General features: G+C 41.7%; 1 protein-coding gene across 4 annotated transcripts in view; it reads right to left on the bottom strand.

Annotated features, from left to right (window-relative positions):
* The window catches only part of LOC127933051 (serine/arginine repetitive matrix protein 3-like), a 208,999-nt gene that overhangs the window by 72,096 nt on the left and 113,167 nt on the right, over positions 1–23,736 (bottom strand). For all 4 annotated transcript variants that reach the window (XR_008147048.1, XM_052529352.1, XM_052529351.1 and 1 more), the window contains one exon: positions 6,612–6,713. Coding sequence is in view for 3 of the 4 variants with exons in the window: in XM_052529352.1 (XP_052385312.1) it covers positions 6,612–6,713 (102 nt within the window). In the remaining variant the exon portion in view is untranslated. The remainder of the gene's footprint in view (positions 1–6,611; positions 6,714–23,736) is intronic.

A 23,736-nucleotide genomic window follows, 5' to 3' on the forward strand; every position in this document is an offset into this window, starting at 1 on the left:
TTTAATATGACATGTAGTCTATTCAGAGTGTTTATATGACATGTAGTCTATTCAGAGTGTTTATATGACATGTAGTCTATTCAGAGTGTTTATATGACATGTAGTCTATTCAGAGTGTTAATATGCTGTTTAATATGACATGTAGTCTATTCAGAGTGTTTATATGACATGTAGTCTATTCAGAGTGTTAATATGCTGTTTAATATGACATGTAGTCTATTCAGAGTGTTTATATGACATGTGGTCTATTCAGAGTGTTAATATGCTGTTTAATATGACATGTAGTCTATTCAGAGTGTTTAATATGACATGTAGTCTATTCAGAGTGTTTATATGACATGTAGTCTATTCAGAGTGTTTAATATGACATGTAGTCTATTCAGAGTGTTTAATATGACATGTAGTCTATTCAGAGTGTTTAATATGACATGTAGTCTATTCAGAGTGTTAATATGACATGTAGTCTATTCAGAGTGTTAATATAACATGTAGTCTATTCAGAGTGTTAAAATGACATGTAGTCTATTCAGAGTGTTTAATATGACATGTAGTCTATTCAGAGTGTTTAATATGACATGTAGTCTATTCAGAGTGTTTATATGACATGTAGTCTATTCAGAGTGTTTAATATGACATGTAGTCTATTCAGAGTGTTTAATATGACATGTAGTCTATTCAGAGTGTTTAATATGACATGTAGTCTATTCAGAGTGTTAATATGACATGTAGTCTATTCAGAGTGTTTAATATGACATGTAGTCTATTCAGAGTGTTTAATATGACATGTAGTCTATTCAGAGTGTTAATATGACATGTAGTCTATTCAGAGTGTTAATATGACATGTAGTCTATTCAGAGTGTTTATATACTGTTTAATATGACATGTAGTCTATTCAGAGTGTTTATATACTGTTTAATATGACATGTAGTCTATTCAGAGTGTTTAATATGACATGTAGTCTATTCAGAGTGTTTATATACTGTTTAATATGACATGTAGTCTATTCAGAGTGTTTAATATGACATGTAGTCTATTCAGAGTGTTAATATGACATGTAGTCTATTCAGAGTGTTTATATACTGTTTAATATGACATGTAGTCTATTCAGAGTGTTAATATGACATGTAGTCTATTCAGAGTGTTAATATACTGTTTAATATGACATGTAGTCTATTCAGAGTGTTAATATGACATGTAGTCTATTCAGAGTGTTTGTATACTGTTTAAATGACATGAAGTCTATTCAGAGTGTTTATATACTGTTTAATATGACATGTAGTCTATTCAGAGTGTTTATATACTGTTTAATATGACATGTAGTCTATTCAGAGTGTTAATATGACATGTAGTCTATTCAGAGTGTTTATATGACATGTAGTCTATTCAGAGTGTTTAATATGACATGTAGTCTATTCAGAGTGTTTATATGACATGTAGTCTATTCAGAGTGTTAATATGACATGGAGTCTATTCAGAGTGTTAATATGACATGTAGTCTATTCAGAGTGTTTATATGATGTTTAATATGACATGTAGTCTATTCAGAGTGTTTATATGACATGTAGTCTATTCAGAGTGTTAATATGACATGGAGTCTATTCAGAGTGTTAATATGACATGTAGTCTATTCAGAGTGTTTATATGATGTTTAATATGACATGTAGTCTATTCAGAGTGTTAATATGACATGTAGTCTATTCAGAGTGTTTAATATGACATGTAGTCTATTCAGAGTGTTTATATGACATGTAGTCTATTCAAAGTGTTTAATATGACATGTAGTCTATTCAGAGTGTTTATATGACATGTAGTCTATTCAGAGTGTTTATATGACATGTAGTCTATTCAGAGTGTTTATATGACATGTAGTCTATTCAGAGTGTTAATATAACATGTAGTCTATTCAGAGTGTTAATATGACATGTAGTCTATTCAGAGTGTTTAATATAACATGTAGTCTATTCAGTGTTTAATATGCTGTTTAATATGACATGTAGTCTATTCAGAGTGTTAATATGACATGTAGTCTATTCAGAGTGTTAATATGACATGTAGTCTATTCAGAGTGTTAATATGACATGTAGTCTATTCAGAGTGTTTAATATGACATGTAGTCTATTCAGAGTGTTTATATGACATGTAGTCTATTCAGAGTGTTTATATGACATGTAGTCTATTCAGAGTGTTTAATATGACATGTAGTCTATTCAGAGTGTTTAATATGACATGTAGTCTATTCAGAGTGTTAATATGACATGTAGTCTATTCAGAGTGTTAATATGACATGTAGTCTATTCAGGGTGTTAATATACTGTTTAATATGACATGAAGTCTATTCAGAGTGTTTATATACTGTTTAATATGACATGTAGTCTATTCAGAGTGTTAATATACTGTTTAATATGACATGTAGTCTATTCAGAGTGTTTTATATGACATGAAGTCTATTCAGAGTGTTTATATACTGTTTAATATGACATGTAGTCTATTCAGAGTGTTTAATATGACATGTAGTCTATTCAGAGTGTTTAATATGACATGTAGTCTATTCAGAGTGTTAATATGACATGTAGTCTATTCAGAGTGTTAATATGACATGTAGTCTATTCAGAGTGTTAATATACTGTTTAATATGACATGTAGTCTATTCAGAGTGTTAAATATGACATGTAGTCTATTCAGAGTATTTTATATGACATGAAGTCTATTCAGAGTGTTTATATACTGTTTAATATGACATGTAGTCTATTCAGAGTGTTTATATACTGTTTAATATGACATGTAGTCTATTCAGAGTGTTTTATATGACATGAAGTCTATTCAGAGTGTTTTATATGACATGTAGTCTATTCAGAGTGTTTATATACTGTTTAATATGACATGTAGCCTATTCAGAGTGTTTAATATAACATGTAGTCTATTCAGAGTGTTAATATGACATGTAGTCTATTCAGAGTGTTTGATATGACATGTAGTCTATTCAGAGTGTTTAATATGACATGTAGTCTATTCAGAGTGTTTAATATGACATGTAGTCTATTCAGAGTGTTTAATATGAAATGTAGTCTATTCAGAGTGTTTATATACTGTTTAATATGACATGTAGTCTATTCAGAGTGTTAATATGACATGTAGTCTATTCAGAGTGTTAATATGACATGTAGTCTATTCAGAGTGTTAATATGACATGTAGTCTATTCAGAGTGTTAATATGACATGTAGTCTATTCAGAGTGTTAATATGACATGTAGTCTATTCAGAGTGTTAATATGACATGTAGTCTATTCAGAGTGTTAATATGACATGTAGTCTATTCAGAGTGTTTAATATGACATGTAGTCTATTCAGAGTGTTTAATATGACATGTAGTCTATTCAGAGTGTTAATATGACATGTAGTCTATTCAGAGTGTTAATATGACATGTAGTCTATTCAGAGTGTTTAATATGACATGTAGTCTATTCAGAGTGTTAATATGACATGTAGTCTATTCAGAGTGTTTAATATGACATGTAGTCTATTCAGAGTGTTTAAATGACATGTAGTCTATTCAGAGTGTTTAATATGACATGTAGTCTATTCAGAGTGTTAATATGACATGTAGTCTATTCAGAGTGTTTAATATGACATGTAGTCTATTCAGAGTGTTAATATGACATGTGGTGTATTCAGAGTGTTAATATGACATGTAGTCTATTCAGAGTGTTTAATATGACATGTAGTCTATTCAGAGTGTTTATATGACATGTAGTCTATTCAGAGTGTTTATATGACATGTAGTCTATTCAGAATGTTTATATACTGTTTAATATGACATGTAGTCTATTCAGAGTGTTTAATATGACATGTAGTCTATTCAGAGTGTTTATATGACATGTAGTCTATTCAGAGTGTTTATATGACATGTAGTCTATTCAGAGTGTTTATATACTGTTTAATATGACATGTAGTCTATTCAGAGTGTTAATATGACATGTAGTCTATTCAGAGTGTTTAATATGACATGTAGTCTATTCAGAGTGTTTAATATGACATGTAGTCTATTCAGAGTGTTTATATGACATGTAGTCTATTCAGAGTGTTTATATGACATGTAGTCTATTCAGAGTGTTTAATATGACATGTAGTCTATTCAGAGTGTTGATATGACATGTAGTCTATTCAGAGTGTTAATATGACATGTAGTCTATTCAGAGTGTTAATATGACATGTAGTCTATTCAGAGTGTTTAATATGACATGTAGTCTATTCAGAGTGTTAATATGACATGTAGTCTATTCAGAGTGTTAATATGACATGTAGTCTATTCAGAGTGTTTAATATGACATGTAGTCTATTCAGAGTGTTTAATAGGCTACCAGCAGAACAACAGATGTTTACTTTGTCAGCTCAGGGATTTAATCCTGCAGCCTCTCAGTTACGAGTCCAACACTCTAACCACTAGGCTACATGCCCCCCCTACACTCTAACCACTAGGCTACATGCCCCCTACACTGTAACCACTAGGCTACATGCCCCCCTACACTCTAACCAATAGGCTACATGCCCCCCTACACTCTAACCACTAGGCTACATGCCCCCCCTACACTCTAACCACTAGACTACCATGCCCCCCCCCTACACTCTAACCACTAGGCTACATGCCCCCCCTACACTCTAACCACTAGACTACCCTGCCCCCCCTACACTCTAACCACTAGACTACCCTGCCCCCCCTACACTCTAACCACTAGGCTACCCTGCCCCCCCTACACTCTAACCACTAGGCTACCCTGCCCCCCCTACACTCTAACCACTAGACTACCCTGCCCCCCCTACACTCTAACCACTAGGCTACCTGCCGCCCCTACACTCTAACCACTAGACTACCTACCGCCCCTACACTCTAACCACTAGACTACCTACCGCCCATACACTCTAACGACTAGGCTACCTACCGCCCCTACACTCTAACCACTAGGCTACCCTGCCGCCCCTACACTCAAACCACTAGGCTACCCTACCGCCCTACACTCTAACCACTAGGCTACCCTGCCGCCTCTACACTCTAACCACTAGGCTACCCTGACGCCTCTACACTCTAACCACTAGGCTACCCTGCCTCCTCTACACTCTAACCACTAGACTACCTACCGCCCCTACACTCTAACCACTAGACTACCTACCGCCTCTACACTCTAACCACTAGGCTACCCTGCCGCCCCTACACTCTAACCACTAGGCTACCCTGCCGCCTCTACACTCTAACCACTAGGCTACCCTGCCTCCTCTACACTCTAACCACTAGACTACCTACCGCCCTACACTCTAACCACTAGACTACCTACCGCCTCTACACTCTAACCACTAGGCTACCCTGCCGCCCTACACTCTAACCACTAGGCTACCCTGCCGCCCCTACACTCTAACCACTAGGCTACCCCCCCTACACTCTAACCACTAGGCCACCCTGCCGCCCCTACACTCTAACCACTAGGCTACCTGCCGCCCCTACACTCTAACCACTAGGCTACCTGCCGCCCCCTTCCATAGAGTCGATGGATAGGTAAATGTCAGGTCACAGCCGAGGCGACAGTGGATGCCCGAGAGAGACAGTCATTAGTCAGCCCTCTGTAACACGGAACATCAGGCCATTACATAGAATTATGCCCGGACGACAGGATGGAAACACCATCCTATGACTAACAGAGAGGATTTCGCAAAGAGAGGTCAACAGACACTGATGAGACTAACTACCTCACAGAAAGGATTGGCAAAGAGAGGTTAACAGACACTGATGATGACTAACTACCTCACAGAGAGGATTGGCCAAGAGAGGTCAGCAGACACTGATGATGACTAACTACCTCACAGAGAGGTCAACAGACACTGATGTTGACTAACTACCTCACAGAGAGGATTGGCCAAGAGAGGTCAACAGACACTGATGATGACTAACTACCTCACAGAGAGGATTGGCCTAGAGAGGTCAACAGACACTGATGATGACTAACTACCTCACAGAGAGGATTGGCCAAGAGAGGTCAACAGACACTGATGATGACTAACTACCTCACAGAGAGGATTGGCCTAGAGAGGTCAACAGACACTGATGATGACAGTCCTACTAGTCGTGATAACCATCTGGCTGTGCTCTTATTGTATTTAAATTGATGCAGATGTGTGGTGGGTTGACGGGGGTGTATGTGTGTGTGTGTTTGTGTGTGTGGGAGAGAAAAGAGAGAGAGAGAGAGAGGGAGAGAGAGAGAGAGAGAGAGAGAGAGAGAGAGAGAGAGAGAGAGAGAGAGAGAGAGAGAGAGAGAGAGAGAGAGAGAGAGAGAGAGAGAGAGAGAGAGGGAAAGAGAGAGGAAAATAGAGAGGGAAAGAGAGAGAAAGAGAGACAGAGACAGAGCGAGAGAGACAGAGAGAGAGAGACAGAGACACAGAGAGACACAGAGACACACAGAGAGAGAGAGAGAGAGAGAGAGAGAGAGAGAGAGAGAGAGAGAGAGAGAGAGAGAGAGAGAGAGAGAGAGAGAGAGAGAGAGAGAGAGAGAGAGAGAGAGAGAGAGAGAGAGAGGGAGTGAGAGAGAGAGGGAGTGAGAGAGATATGGTAGGGAGTGTGACTTACGTTGGGTCAGTGTGTGCTCTCTCTCTGGTGATCACTCCTTCTTTCTCCATCAGCATCTGTCTGAAGGTGCAGACCTTCTGCCTGATCTCCTCCTCAGAGTACCTACAGGAGATCACAGATCAAACCCACCCAGTCAGTGGGAGGATAGCAACAGCACACTCAACACAGCAAATAATTCACACACACACACACACACACAAATACACACACACAAATACACACACACAAATACACACACACACACACACACACACACGCACACGCACACGCACACGCACACATATACACACACACACACACACACACACACACACACACACACACACACACACACACACACACACACACACACACACACACACACACACACACACACACACACACACACACACACACACACACACACACCGTCTGTCCGTTCAGAGAGAGCAGCAAGGCTAATTGCCATCTGTCACAACAGGCGGCCGTGCGTACATAACACCATGTCATCTCCACACGCCAGAGGAGAAACACTCAGACACACATTTCCAGCGTGGCAAGAAGGAGACGGTGGAAGGATGTTCCCTTCAGTACGGCTTCGTTGACACACAACACCCCAAATGGGGAAAGGACATTAAAAATGATTTGCTTCTCCATGAGTCCTTTCTTCAGGCTTTTTAAAATTGGATTTTATTTAACCTTTATTTAACTAGGCAAGTCAGTTAAGAACAAATTCTTATTTACAATGACGACCTACAATGACGGCTCCTGTGTGTGTGTGTGTGTGTGTGTGTGTGTGTGTGTGTGTGTGTGTGTGTGTGTGTGTGTGTGTGTGTGTGTGTGTGTGTGTGTGTGTGTGTGTGTGTGTGTGTGCGTGCGTGCGTGCGTGCGTGCGTGCGTGCGTGCGTGCGTGCGTGCGTGCGTGCGTCTAGTTCTGCCCCTGAACAAGGCAGTTAACCCACCCACTGTTCCTAGTTCCAAGTCATTGAAAATAAGAATTTGTTCTTAAATAAAGGTACAAATGAACTGTGACTGAATGGAAGCCCTGTGGTATAACAACACAGAGTCCTCCTTTAGGCCCCTCTCTACATACCATGTCTTACTGTGACTGAATGGAAGCTCTGTGGTACAACAACACAGAGTCCTCCTTTAGGCCTCTCTCTACATACCATGTCTTACTGTGACTGAATGGAAGCTCTGTGGTACAACAGCACAGAGTCCTCCTTTAGTCCTACATACCATGTCTTACTGTGACTGCCCCAACACAGAGTCCTCCTTTAGGCCCCTCTCTACATACCATGTCTTACTGTGACTGTATGGAAGCCCTGTGGTACAACAACACAGAGTCCTCCTTTAGGCCCCTCTCTACATACCATGTCTTACTGTGACTGCATGGAAGCCCTGTGGTACAACAACACAGAGTCCTCCTTTAGGCCCCTCTCTACATACCATGTCTTACTGTGACTGAATGGAAGCTCTGTGGTACAACAACACAGAGTCCTCCTTTAGGCCCCTCTCTACATACCATGTCTTACTGTGACTGAATGGAAGCCCTGTGGTACAACACAGAGTCCTCCTTTAGGCCCCTCTCTACATACCATGTCTTACTGTGACTGAATGGAAGCCCTGTGGTACAACACAGAGTCCTCCTTTAGGCCCCTCTCTACATACCATGTCTTACTGTGACTGAATGGAAGCCCTGTGGTACAACACAGAGTCCTCCTTTAGGCCCCTCTCTACATACCATGTCTTACTGTGACTGTATGGAAGCCCTGTGGTACAACAACACAGAGTCCTCCTTTAGGCCCCTCTCTACATACCATGTCTTACTGTGACTGCATGGAAGCCCTGTGGTACAACAACACAGAGTCCTCCTTTAGGCCCCTCTCTACATACCATGTCTTACTGTGACTGAATGGAAGCCCTGTGGTACAACAACACAGAGTCCACCTGGTAGACATTTTATCAATGTTATCAGCATTTGGCTAGAATCCTGTGGACTGCGATCATGTGGGGGGTGAAAAAACATCAAATTGCATATTACTAAGTTAATAGGATCTCTGCGGTAAAAGTCATGTCAAAGTCAAATACATGTACAGGTGAAGTCGGAAGTTTACATACACTTAGTTTGGCGTCATTAAAACTAGTTTTTAAACCTCTCCACAAATTTCTTGTTTTAACAAACTATAGTTTTGTCAAGTCGGTTAGGAAAACAACTTTGTACATGACACAAGTCATTTTCCCAACAATTGTTTACAGACAGATTATTTCACATATAATTCACTGTATCACAATTCCAGTGGGTCAGACGTTTACATACACTAAGTTGACTGTGCCTTTAAACAGCTTGGAAAATTCCAGAAAATGATGTCATGGCTTTAGAAGCTTCTGATAGGCTAATTGACATAATTTGAGTCAATTGGAGGTGTACCTGTGGTTGTATTTCAAGGCCTACCTTCAAACTCAGTGCCTCTTTGCTTGACATGATGGGAAAATCCCCCAAAAAATGAGCCAAGGGCTCAGAAAAAAAAATGGTAGACCTCCACAAGTCTGGCTCATCCTTGGGAGCAATTTCCAAACACCTGAATGTACCACATTTATCTGTACAAACAATAGCACGCAAGTATAAACCCCAATGGTCCGTCATACTGCTCAGGAAGGAGACGTGTTCTGTCTCCTAGAGATGAACGTACATTGGTGAGAAAAGTGCAAATCAATCCCAGAACAACAGCAAAGGACCTTGTGAAGATGCTGGAGGAAACAGGTATAATAGTATCTATATCCACAGTAAAAACGAGTCCTATATCGACGTAACTAAAAACGAGTCCTATATCGACGTAACCTGAAAGGCCGTACAGTATGAACTGCTCCAAAACCACCATAAAAAAAAGCCAGACTATGGTTTGCAACTGCACATGGGGACAAAGATCGTACTGTTTGGAGAAATGTCCTCTGGTCTGATGAAACAAAAATAGGACTGTTTGGCCATAATGACCATCGTTATGTTAGGAGGAAAAAGGAGGAGGCTTGCAAGCCGGATAACACCTTCACAACCGTGAAGCACCGGGGGTGGCAGCATCATGTTGTGGGGGTGTTTTACTGCAGGAGGGACTGGTGCACTTCACAAAATAGATGGCATCATGGGGAACGGAAAATTATGTGGATATATTGAAGCAACATCTCAAAACATCAGCCAGGAGGTTAAAGCTTGGTCGCAAATGGGTCTTCCAAATGGACAATGACCCCAAGCATACTTCCAAAGTTGTGGCAAAATGGCCTACAAACCTGACTCAGTTACACCAGCTCTGTCAGGAGAAATGGGCCCAAAATGCACCCAACTTATTGTGGTAAGCTTGTGGAAGGCTACCCAAAACGTTTGACCAAAGTTAAACAATTTAAAGGCAATGATACCAAATACTAATTGAGTGTATGTAAACATCTGACCCACTGGGAATGTGATGAAAGAAACAAAAGCTGAAATAAATCATTCTCTCTACAATTATTCTGGCATTTCGCATCCTTCAAATAAAGTGGTGATCCTAACTGACCTAAGACAGGGAATTTTTACTAGGATTAAATGTCAGGAATTGTGGGAAAAAACTGTATATGTGACAGCTAGCTCGCCATTTCACGTCGGTTACATATACTTCCTGTTAGAATATCCGGAATGTAATTAGTTGCCCATTGAATGCATGTTTGGTAGCCATGTTCACTAGTGCAGTACTAGGTCAACTGTATCTAACTATATTTCTCAAGAGTAGCTTTGCAACAAACCTGGTCAGACATGAACACTGACAGCCGCTCCAATGTCCACACACAGATTGGACAGTTCTGGACAGTGGGCATGACTGCCTGCCAGTTAGTTCTGTTGGAGCAATGCCAGAACAGAGCAATCGGTCTGAACAGAAACAGCCAGCGAGGAACTAGGAGGACAGGACACAACTCCAGGGAAACATTCAACGAGGAACTAGGAGAACAGGACACAACTCCAGGAAACATTCAACGAGGATCTAGGAGAACAGGACACAACTCCAGGGAAACATCCAACGAGGATCTACGAGAACAGGACACAACTCCAGGAAACATTCAGCGAGGATCTAGGAGAACAGGACACAACTCCAGGAAACATTCAGCGAGGAACTAGGAGAACAGGACACAACTCCAGGAAACATTCAGCAAGGAACTAGGAGAACAGGACACAACTCCAGGAAACATTCAACAAGGATCTAGGAGGACAGGACACAACTCCAGGAAACATTCAGCGAGGAACTCGGAGGACAGGACACAACTCCAGGGAAACATCCAACGAGGATCTACGAGAACAGGACACAACTCCAGGAAACATCCAACGAGGAACTAGGAGAACAGGACACAACTCCAGGAAACATTCAGCGAGGAACTCGGAGGACAGGACACAACTCCAGGGAAACATCCAACGAGGATCTACGAGAACAGGACACAACTCCAGGAAACATTCAACGAGGATCTAGGAGAACAGGACACAACTCCAGGGAAACATTCAGCGAGGAACTAGGAGAACAGGACACAACTCCAGGGAAACATCCAACGAGGATCTACGAGAACAGGACACAACTCCAGGGAAACATTCAACGAGGATCTAGGAGGACAGGACACAACTCCAGGAAACATTCAGCGAGGAACTCAGAGGACAGGACACAACTCCAGGGAAACATCCAACGAGGATCTACGAGAACAGGACACAACTCCAGGAAACATTCAACGAGGATCTAGGAGAACAGGACACAACTCCAGGGAAACATTCAGCGAGGAACTAGGAGAACAGGACACAACTCCAGGGAAACATCCAACGAGGATCTACGAGAACAGGACACAACTCCAGGGAAACATTCAGCGAGGATCTAGGAGAACAGGACACAACTCCAGGGAAACATCCAACAAGGATCTAGGAGAACAGGACACAACTCCAGGGAAACATTCAACGAGGATCTAGGAGGACAGGACACAACTCCAGGAAACATTCAGCAAGGATCTAGGAGAACAGGAACTCAGAGGAGGATCTAGAACATTCACTCTAGGAGAGGACAGGACACAACTCCAGGGAAACATCCAACGAGGATCTACGAGAACAGGACACAACTCCAGGAAACATCCAACGAGGAACTAGGAGAACAGGACACAACTCCAGGGAAACATTCAGCGAGGATCTAGGAGAACAGGACACAACTCCAGGGAAACATTCAACGATGATCTAGGAGGACAGGACACAACTCCAGGAAACATCCAACGAGGAACTAGGAGAACAGGACACAACTCCAGAGAAACATTCAGCGAGGAACTAGGAGAACAGGACACAACTCCAGGGAAACATCCAACGAGGATCTACGAGAAGAGGACACAACTCCAGGGAAACATTCAGCGAGGATCTAGGAGAACAGGACACAACTCCAGGGAAACATCCAACAAGGATCTAGGAGAACAGGACACAACTCCAGGGAAACATTCAACGAGGATCTAGGAGGACAGGACACAACTCCAGGAAACATCCAACGAGGATCTACAAGAACAGGACACAACTCCAGGAAACATCCAACGAGGAACTAGGAGAACAGGACACAACTCCAGGGAAACATCAAACGAGGAACTAGGAGAACAGGACACAACTCCAGGGAAACATCCAACGAGGATCTAGGAGAACAGGACACAACTCCAGGGAAACATCCAACGAGGAACTAGGAGAACAGGACACAACTCCAGGAAACATTCAACGAGGATCTTGGAGGACAGGACACAACTCCAGGACACATTCAACGAGAAACTAGGAGGACAGGACACAACTCCAGGGAAACATTCAGCGAGGAACTAGGAGGACAGGACACAACTCCAGGACACATTCAACGAGAAACTAGGAGGACAGGACACAACTCCAGGGAAACTTTCAGCGAGAAACTATGAGAACAGGACACAACTCCAGGAAACATCCAACGAGGAACAAGGAGAACAGGACACAACTCCAGGGAAACATTCAGCGAGGAACTAGGAGAACAGGACACAACTCCAGGGAAACATTCAGCGAGGAACTAGGAGAACAGGACACAACTCCAGGGAAACATTCAGCGAGGAACTAGGAGAACAGGACACAACTCCAGGAAACATCAAACGAGGAACTAGGAGAACAGGACACAACTCCAGGGAAACATTCAGCGAGGAACTAGGAGAACAGGACACAACTCCAGGAAACATCCAACGAGGAACGAGGAGAACAGGATACAACTCCAGGGAAACATCCAACGAGGAACTAGGAGAACAGGACACAACTCCAGGGAAACATTGAGCAAGGAACTAGGAGAACAGGACACAACTCCAGGGAAACATCCAACGAGGAACTATTAGGATAGGACACAACTCCAGGGAGACATTCAGCGAGGATCTAGGAGGACAGGACACAACTCCAGGGAAACATTCAGCGAGGAACTCGGAGGACAGGACACAACTCCAGGGAAACATCCAACGAGGATCTACGAGAACAGGACACAACTCCAGGAAACATCCAACGAGGAACTAGGAGAACAGGACACAACTCCAGGGAAACATTCAGCGAGGATCTAGGAGAACAGGACACAACTCCAGGGAAACATCCAACAAGGATCTAGGAGAACAGGACACAACTCCAGGGAAACATTCAACGAGGATCTAGGAGAACAGGACACAACTCCAGGGAAACATTCAACAAGGATCTAGGAGAACAGGACACAACTCCAGGGAAACATCCAACAAGGATCTAGGAGAACAGGACACAACTCCAGGGAAACATTCAACGAGGATCTAGGAGAACAGGACACAACTCCAGGGAAACATTCAACGAGGATCTAGGAGGACAGGACACAACTCCAGGAAACATTCAGCGAGGAACTCGGAGGACAGGACACAACTCCAGGGAAACATCCAACGAGGATCTACGAGAACAGGACATAACTCCAGGAAACATCCAACGAGGAACTAGGAGAACAGGACACAACTCCAGGGAAACATTCAGCGAGGATCTAGGAGAACAGGACACAACTCCAGGGAAACATTCAACGAGGATCTAGGAGGACAGGACACAACTCCAGGAAACATCCAACGAGGAACAAGGAGAACAGGACACAACTCCAGGGAAACATTCAGCGAGGAACTAGGAGAACAGGACACAACTCCAGGAAACATCCAACGAGGAACTAGGAGAACAGGACACAACTCCAGGAAACATCAAACGAGGAACTAGGAGAACAGGACACAACTCCAGGGAAACATTCAGCGAGGAACTAGGAGAACAGGACACAACTCCAGGAAACATCCAACAAGGAACTAGGAGAACAGGATACAACTCCAGGGAAACATCCAACAAGGAACTAGGAGAACAGGACACAACTCCAGGGAAACATTCAGCGAGGAACTAGGAGAACAGGACACAACTCCAGGGAAACATTCAGCGAGGATCTAGGAGGACAGGACACAACTCCAGGGAAACATTCAGCAAGAAACTATTAGGATAGGACACAACTCCAGGACACAGCCAGTGAGGAACTAATCCTCTATATATCCCAGACTAGCCCGGTGCTATCAGTCCTCTATATATCCCAGAATAGCCCAGTGCTATCAGTCCTCTATATATCCCAGACTAGCCCAGTGCTATCAGTCCTCTATATATCCCAGAATAGCCCAGTGCTATCAGTCCTCTATATATCCCAGACTAGCCCAGTGCTATCAGTCCTCTATATATCCCAGACTAGCCCAGTGCTATCAGTCCTCTATATATCCGAGACTAGCCCAGTGCTATCAGTCCTCTATATATCCCAGAATAGCCCAGTGCTATCAGTCCTCTATATATCCCAGACTAGCCCAGTGCTATCAGTCCTTTATATATCCCAGAATAGCCCAGTGCTATCAGTCCTCTATATATCCCAGACTAGCCCAGTGCTATCAGTCCTCTATACATCCCAGACTAGCCCAGTGCTATCAGTCCTCTATTTATCCCAGACTAGCCCAGTGCTTTCAGTCCTCTATATATCCCAGACTAGCCCGGTGCTATCAGTCCTCTACATATCCGAGACTAGCCCAGTGCTATCAGTCCTCTATATATCCCAGAATAGCCCAGTGCTATCAGTCCTCTATATATCCCAGACTAGCCCAGTGCTATCAGTCCTTTATATATCCCAGACTAGCCCAGTGCTATCAGTCCTCTATATATCCCAGACTAGCCCAGTGCTATCAGTCCTCTATACATCCCAGACTAGCCCAGTGCTATCAGTCCTCTATTTATCCCAGACTAGCCCAGTGCTTTCAGTCCTCTATATATCCCAGACTAGCCCGGTGCTATCAGTCCTCTACATATCCCAGACTAGCCCAGTGCTATCAGTCCTCTATATATCCCAGACTAGCCCGGTGCTATCAGTCCTCTATATATCCCAGACTAGCCTGGTGCTCAGTCCTCTATATATCCCAGACTAGCCCAGTGCTATCATTCCTCTATATATCCCAGACTAGCCCAGCGCTATCAGTCCTCTATATATCCCAGACTAGCCCAGCGCTATCAGTCCTCTATATATCCCAGACTAGCCCGGCGCGTTTACGTTTGTGACAGCACACACTGTATTGCAATCTTTCAGCCTAGCAGATCTGTCCACCACATCACACCACAAGAGACGGGTGAAAAACTCAACTCACTTTATATTCATAGCTTTCCATGCATGAGGAAAGCCACAGCACCATATGTAATGTTACTGTACAGTGTGCTTTACTGTAGACAAAAGACATGCACGTACACTGAACAGAAATATAAACGCGACATGCAACAATTTCAAATATTTAACTGAGTTACAGTTCATAGAAGGAAATCAGTCAATTGAAATAAATAAATTAGGCCCCTAATCTATGGATTTCACATGACTGAGCAGTGGTGCAGGCCTTCCCCTTGGGAGCCAGATCCACCCACTGGGGAGCCAGGTCCAGACAATCAGAATGGGTTTTACCCCACAAAAAGGGCTTTATTGTGCACTGATCACACACCGTAACAAAATGGCTGGTTTTAGGCACTCTCCTTCCTTCACACTTCACTGTCCTGATGATATAGCAGCATGAGATGTGTTAACGCTTGAGACAGTCTGTTTATTGACAGCTAGTGTAAAAGATACACATGAGGGGTCAGAAGCAGAACCCAAAGCTAAAAGATCTCTGTGGAATGGATGGACATCGTGGACTGTCTCATCTTCCTCCTCCCCCCCATCCTCATTCCCTCTATTGATTCCTCTCCCAATGTTTTAAGGCCCAGCCTACAGTCACACGTCATGCCCCCCGTTATCCCTGATTGGTCAAGCCTGCAGGATGGTCTGAGGGGATTGGTTAACCCTTGGCAATGGCCATACACTTAACGGTGTGTGTAATGACCATGGTTTTACAACAACACTGGGGTTGATGTTGATGGGCTGTGGGACTAGAAGACCCCTGCAGCACCTGTGGATCTACTGACCAGACGATGTTTGTTGGAGATGACAGGCCTCTCTGCAGAGAAAGAAACAGTTGTGTAATTTATTTTCCCTGAACTCTCTTCTTTCCAGACACAAAGAGTGTGGGTTTATACGCCCATTCTTTCTATATATATATATATATAAATAAAAATGAGATTTAAATGTATCCATGGACAACTAAAGACAAACATGTAATATCCTAGCTGCTGGGAATGATTCAGTGTTCACTGTAACACAATCAAATCTGTCCTTTCTGGGTCTCAGATGTGAGCTTGCTTTTTCAGTTGCATTAGAAAAAATCAATTCTAAACTTAAAATCAATGTGGTAAATGGTGATGTATTGAGTAATTGTCGGTGGCTGTTAAGTCTCGACGAGCAGCCACACTTCACATCTCAGATCCTGTCTGTTAATTAGTTCTGTTGTCGTAGTCAAAAGTCACCCCATTTCCCTCAGCATACACAGTCACAATGACTGACCAGGAGAGGGATTTCCCTCAGCATACACAGTCACAATGACTGACCAGGAGAGGAATTTCCCTCAGCATACACAGTCACAATGACTGACCAGGAGAGGGATTTCCCTCAGCATACACAGTCACAATGACTGACCAGGACTGCATACCAGGACTGACCAGGAGAGGGATTTCCCAGCATACAGTCACAATGACTGACCAGGAGAGGGATTTCCCTCAGCATACACAGTCACAATGACTGACCAGGAGAGGAATTTCCCTCAGCATACACAGTCACAATGACTGACCAGGAGAGGGATTTCATGTCCACCCTTTCTGTATCTTTCTATCTCATCCTGTCTGTCTCTAGGCAATCCCTCTCTTTTTTCTTGTCTACTAACGTGAAGATTATAAGGTCTCTGGGATTTTTCAATAGTAACTTTAAGAAAGGACATTTCTAAACTTGAAGTGTATTTGAGGTTAAAAAAAGGCTTCTGAAGTTTGTCATTTCCACTTTGACGTCATGGAAAAAGAATTGTCCATAAATCAGAATCAATTTAATAATTCACATTTCCTGTTGCTGCAGAATTATTTTTCCTGCTTTAGCAAACTGGCTCAAATTAAGATTCTACATCTGTATGTGTTTGCGAAAATATCCCATGTGTATCGTTCTGTGTCCAATATGCCGAAACGTTTTGGTCCCTGTCTGAGTATAATCAGTATAATTTCTCTGTACCGGTAACACCCTGTATATAGCCTCCACATTGACTCTGTACCAGTACCCCCTGTATATAGTCTCCACATTGACTCTGTACCGTAACACCCTGTATATAGCCTCCACATTGACTCTGTACCGGTACCCCCTGTATATAGTCTCCACATTGACTCTGTACCGGTACCCCCTGTATATAGTCTCCACATTGACTCTATACCGTACTGTATATAGCCTCCACATTGACTCTGTACCGGTACCCCCTGTATATAGCCTCCACATTGACTCTGTACCGGTCCCCCTGTATATAGCCTCCACATTGACTCTGTACTACCCCCTGTATATAGTCTCCACATTGACTCTATACCGTTGTATATAGCCTCCACATTGACTCTGTACCGGTACCCCCTGTATATAGCCTCCACATTGACTCTGTACCGGTACCCCTGTATATAGCCTCCACATTGACTCTGTACCGGTACCCCCTGTATATAGCCTCCACATTGACTCTGTACCGGTACCCCCTGTATATAGTCTCCACATTGACTCTATACCGGTATATAGCCTCCACATTGACTCTGTACCGGTACCCCTGTATATAGTCTCCACATTGACTCTATACCGTAATACCCTGTATATAGCCTCCACATTGACTCTGTACCGGTAACACCCTGTATATAGCCTCCACATTGACTCTGTACCGGTAGCCCCTGTATATAGCCTCCACATTGACTCTGTACCGGTACATATAGCTCCACATTGACTCTGTACCGGTACCCCTTGTATATAGCCTCCACATTGACTCTGTACCGGTATATAGCCTCCACATTGACTCTGGGACCCCCTGTATATAACCTCCACATTGACTCTGTACTGGTACCCCTGTGGATCTCCACATTGACTCTGTACTGGTACCCCCCTGTATATAGCCTCCACATTGACTCTGTACCGATGATATAGTCTCCACATTGACTCTGTACCGGTACCCCCTGTATATAGCGTCCACATTGACTCTGTACCGGTACCCCTGTATATAGTCTCCACATTGACTCTGTACCGGTACCCCTTGTATATAGCCTCCACATTGACTCTGTACCGGTACCCCTGTATATAGCCTCCACATTGACTCTGTACCGGTACCCCCTGTATATAACCTCCACATTGACTCTGTACTGGTACCCCTGTATATAGTCTCCACATTGACTCTGTACTGGTACCCCCTGTATATAGCCTCCACATTGACTCTTACTATATATAGTCTCCACATTGACTCTGTACCGGTAATATAATTGACTCTGTACCGGTAGATATAGTTACATTGACTCTGTACCGGTCCCCTGTATATAGTCTCCACATTGACTCTGTACCGGTACCCCTGTAATAGCGTCCACATTGACTCTGTACCGATACCCCTGTATACAGCCTCCACATTGACTCTGTACCGATACCCCCTGTATATAGCCTCCACATTGACTCTGTACCGTTACCCCCTGTATATAGTCTCCACATTGACTCTGTACCGGTACCCCTGTATATAGCCACCACATTGACTCTGTACCGGTACCCCCTGTATATAGTCTCCACACTGACTCTGTACCGGTACCCCCTGTATATAGCCACCACATTGACTCTATACCAGTAATATAGTCTCCACATTGACTCTGTTCCGCTACCCCCTGTATATAGTCTCCACATTGACTCTGTACCAGTACCCCCTGTATATAGCCTCCACATTGACTCTGTACCGGTGCCCCTGTATATAGCCTCCACATTGACTCTGTACCGGTACCCCCTGTATATAGCCTCCACATTGACTCTGTACCGGTACCCCCTGTATATAGCATCCACATTGACTCTGTACTACCCCCTGTATATAGTTTCCACATTGACTCTGTACCAGTACCCCCTGTATATAGCCTCCACATTGACTCTGTACCGGTGCCCCTGTATATAGCCTCCACATTGACTCTGTACCGGTACCCCTGTATATAGCCTCCACATTGACTCTGTACCGGTACCCCCTGTATATAGCATCCACATTGACTCTGTACCGGTACCCCCTGTATATAGTTTCCACATTGACTCTGTTCCGCTACCCCCTGTATATAACCTCCACATTGACTCTGTACCGGTACCCCCCATATATAGCCTCCACATTGACTCTGTACCGGTACCCCCTGTCACAGACCCCCTGTGTTTCCACATTGACTCTGTTCCGCTACCCCCTGTATATAACCTCCACATTGACTCTGTACCGGTAGTATATAGCCTCCACATTGACTCTGTGACTGACCCTCCACATTGACTGTACCAGTACCCCCTGGATTAGTTTCCACATTGACTCTGTTCCGCTACCCCCTGTATATAACCTCCACATTGACTCTGTATACCCCCTGTATATAACCTCCACATTGACTCTGTACCGGTACCCCCTGTATATAGCCTCCACATTGACTGTACCAGTACCCCCTGTATATAGCCTCCAAATTGACTCTGTACTGGTACCCCCCTGTATATAGTCTCCACATTGACGCTGTAAGGGTCTACACCTGTTGCATTTGACCCATATGATTAATACAATTGGATTTGATCATCCTTAAACAAACAGATCTCTCTATTCCCCTGAAGCTCCACAAAATATTATCCTATGGAGGTGAATGGAGGTGAATGGAGCTCTTTCCTCAGTCTCATCACAGCTTTTCTAAGATAGCCCAGCAGTTGTGGGCCACGGATGGAGGACTAGCCAAGCCCCAGTCCATCAAGTATACAGCAGTGTGTAGTTTTAACTTAGTGTGTGAGGTTATATGAAAGGAGAGTTGTGATGTGAAACGATAGTTATTATTACTGAGTGAGAGAAGACATGTGAAACGATAGTTATTATTACTGAGTGAGAGAAGACATGTGAAACGATAGGTATTATTACTAAGTGAGAGAAGACATGTGAAACGATAGTTATTATTACTGAGTGAGAGAAGACATGTGAAACGATAGGTATTATTACTAAGTGAGAGAAGATGTGAAACGATAGGTATTATTACTAAGTGAGAGAAGATGTGAAACGATAGTTATTATTACTGAGTGAGAGAAGATGTGAAACGATAGTTATTATTACTAAGTGAGAGAAGATGTGAAACGATAGGTATTATTACTGAGTGAGAGAAGACATGTGAAACGATAGGTATTATTACTAAGTGAGAGAAGATGTGAAACGATAGGTATTATTACTGAGTGAAGATGTGAAACGATAGGTATTATTACTGAGTGAAGATTTGAAACGATAGGTATTATTACTGAGTGAGAGAAGATGTGAAACGATAGGTATTATTACTGAGTGAGAGAAGATGTGAAACGATAGGTATTATTACTGAGTGAGAGAAGATGTGAAACGATAGGTATTATTACTGAGTGAGAGAAGATGTGAAACGATAGGTATTATTACTGAGTTAGAGAAGATGCTGAGTGAAGATGTGAAACGATAGGTATTATTACTGAGTGAAGATGTGAAACGATAGGTATTATTACTGAGTTAGAGAAGACGTGAAACGATAGTTATTATTACTGAGTGAAGATGTGAAACGATAGGTATTATTACTGAGTGAGAGAAGATGTGAAACGATAGGTATTATTACTGAGTGAGAGAAGATGTGAAACGATAGGTATTATTACTGAGTGAAGATGTGAAACGATAGTTATTATTACTGAGTGAAGATGTGAAACGATAGGTATTATTACTGAGTGAGAGAAGATGTGAAATGATAGTTATTATTACTGAGTGAAGATGTGAAACGATAGGTATTATTACTGAGTGAAGATGTGAAACGATAGGTATTATTACTGAGTGAAGATGTGAAACGATAGTTATTATTACTAAGTGAGAGAAGATGTGAAACGATAGGTATTATTACTGAGTGAGAGAAGATGTGAAATGATAGTTATTATTACTGAGTGAAGATGTGAAACTAGGTATTATTACTGAGTGAGAGAAGATGTGAAACGATAGGTATTATTACTGAGTGAGAGAAGATGTGAAACGATAGGTATTATTACTGAGTGAAGATGTGAAACTCTAGTTATTATTACTGAGTGAAGATGTGAAACGATAGGTATTATTACTGAGTGAAGATGTGAAACGATAGGTATTATTACTGAGTGAAGATGTGAAACGATAGGTATTATTACTGAGTGAAGATGTGAAACGATAGTTATTATTACTAAGTGAGAGAAGATGTGAAACGATAGGTATTATTACTGAGTGAGAGAAGATGTGAAATGATAGTTATTATTACTGAGTGAAGATGTGAAACGATAGGTATTATTACTGAGTGAGAGAAGATGTGAAACGATAGGTATTATTACTGAGTGAGAGAAGATGTGAAACCCTAGGTATTATTACTGAGTGAAGATGTGAAACGATAGTTATTATTACTGAGTGAAGATGTGAAACGATAGGTATTATTACTGAGTGAAGATGTGAAACGATGGTATTATTACTGAGTGAAGATGTGAAACGATAGGTATTATTACTGAGTGAAGATGTGAAACGATAGGTATTATTACTGAGTGAAGATGTGAAACGATAGTTATTATTACTGAGTGAAGATGTGAAACGATAGTTATTATTACTGAGTGAAGATGTGAAACGATAGTATTATTACTGAGTGAGAGAAGATGTGAAACGATAGGTATTATTACTGAGTGAAGATGAAACGATAGGTATTATTACTGAGTGAAGATGTGAAAAGCGATAGGTATTATTACCTGATGTGAAACGATAGGTATTATTACTGAGTGAGAGAAGATGTGAAACGATAGGTATTATTACTGAGTGAAGATGTGAAACGATAGGTATTATTACTGATGAGAGAAGATGTGAAACGATAGGTATTATTACTGAGTGAAGATGTGAAACGATAGTTATTATTACTGAGTGAAGATGTGAAACGATAGGTATTATTACTGAGTGAAGATGTGAAACCTTATTACTGAGTGAAGATGTGAAACGATAGGTATTATTACTGAGTGAGAGAAGATGTGAAATGATAGGTATTATTACTGAGTGAAGATGTGAAACGATAGTTATTATTACTGAGTGAAGATGTGAAACGATAGGTATTATTACTGAGTGAAGATGTGAAACGATAGGTATTATTACTGGTGAAGATGTGAAACGATAGTTATTATTACTGAGTGAAGATGTGAAACATAGTTATTATTACTGAGTGAAGATGTGAAACGATAGTATTATTACTGAGTGAGAGAAGATGTGAAACGATAGGTATTATTACTGAGTGAAGATGTGAAACGATAGTTATTATTACTGTGAAGATGTGAAACGATAGGTATTATTACTGAGTGAGAGAAGATGTGAAACGATAGGTATTATTACTGAGTGAAGATGTGAAACGATAGTTATTATTACTGAGTGAAGATGTGAAACGATAGGTATTATTACTGAGTGAAGATGTGAAACGATAGGTATTATTACTGAGTGAAGATGTGAAACGATAGTTATTATTACTGAAAGATGTGAAACGATAGTTATTATTACTGAGTGAAGATGTGAAACGATTTATTACTGAGAAGATGTGAAACGATAGGTATTATTACTGAGTGAGAGAAGATGTGAAACGATAGGTATTATTACTGAGTGAAGATGTGAAACGATAGGTATTATTACTGAGTGAAGATGTGAAACGATAGTTATTATTACTGAGTGAGAGAAGATGTGAAACGATAGGTATTATTACTGAGTGAGAGAAGATGTGAAACGATAGGTATTATTACTGAGTGAGAGAAGATGTGAAACGATAGGTATTATTACTGAGTGAAGATGTGAAACGATAGTTATTATTACTGAGTGAGAGAAGATGTGAAACGATAGTTATTATTACTGAGTGAAGATGTGAAACGATAGGTATTATTACTGAGTGAGAGAAGATGTGAAACGATAGGTATTATTACTGAGTGAAGATGTGAAACGATAGGTGTTATTACTGAGTGAGAGAAGATGTGAAACGATAGGTATTATTACTGAGTGAAGATGTGAAACGATGTTAATTACTGAGTGAAGATGTGAAACGATTATTATTACTGAGTGAAGATGTGAAACGATGGTATTATTACTGAAAGATGTGAAACGATAGGTATTATTACTGAGTGAGAGAAGATGTGAAATGATAGATTATTACTGAGTGAAGATGTGAAAACGATAGTTATTATTACTGAGTGAAGATGTGAAACGATATTACTGAGATGAAGATAGATGTGAAGATGTGAAACGATAGTTATTATTACTGAGTGAAGATGAAACGATAGAATTACTGATGAAGATGTGAAACGATAGGTATTATTACTGAGTGAGAGAAGATGTGAAACGATAGGTATTATTACTGAGTGAAGAGAAACGATGTTATTATTACTGAGTGAAGATGTGAAACGATAGGTATTATTACTGATGAAGATGTGAAACGATAGGTATTATTACTGAGTGAAGATGT

Source organism: Oncorhynchus keta, chromosome 11, assembly GCF_023373465.1.
Source record: "Oncorhynchus keta strain PuntledgeMale-10-30-2019 chromosome 11, Oket_V2, whole genome shotgun sequence".
Lineage (NCBI taxonomy): Eukaryota > Metazoa > Chordata > Actinopteri > Salmoniformes > Salmonidae > Oncorhynchus > Oncorhynchus keta.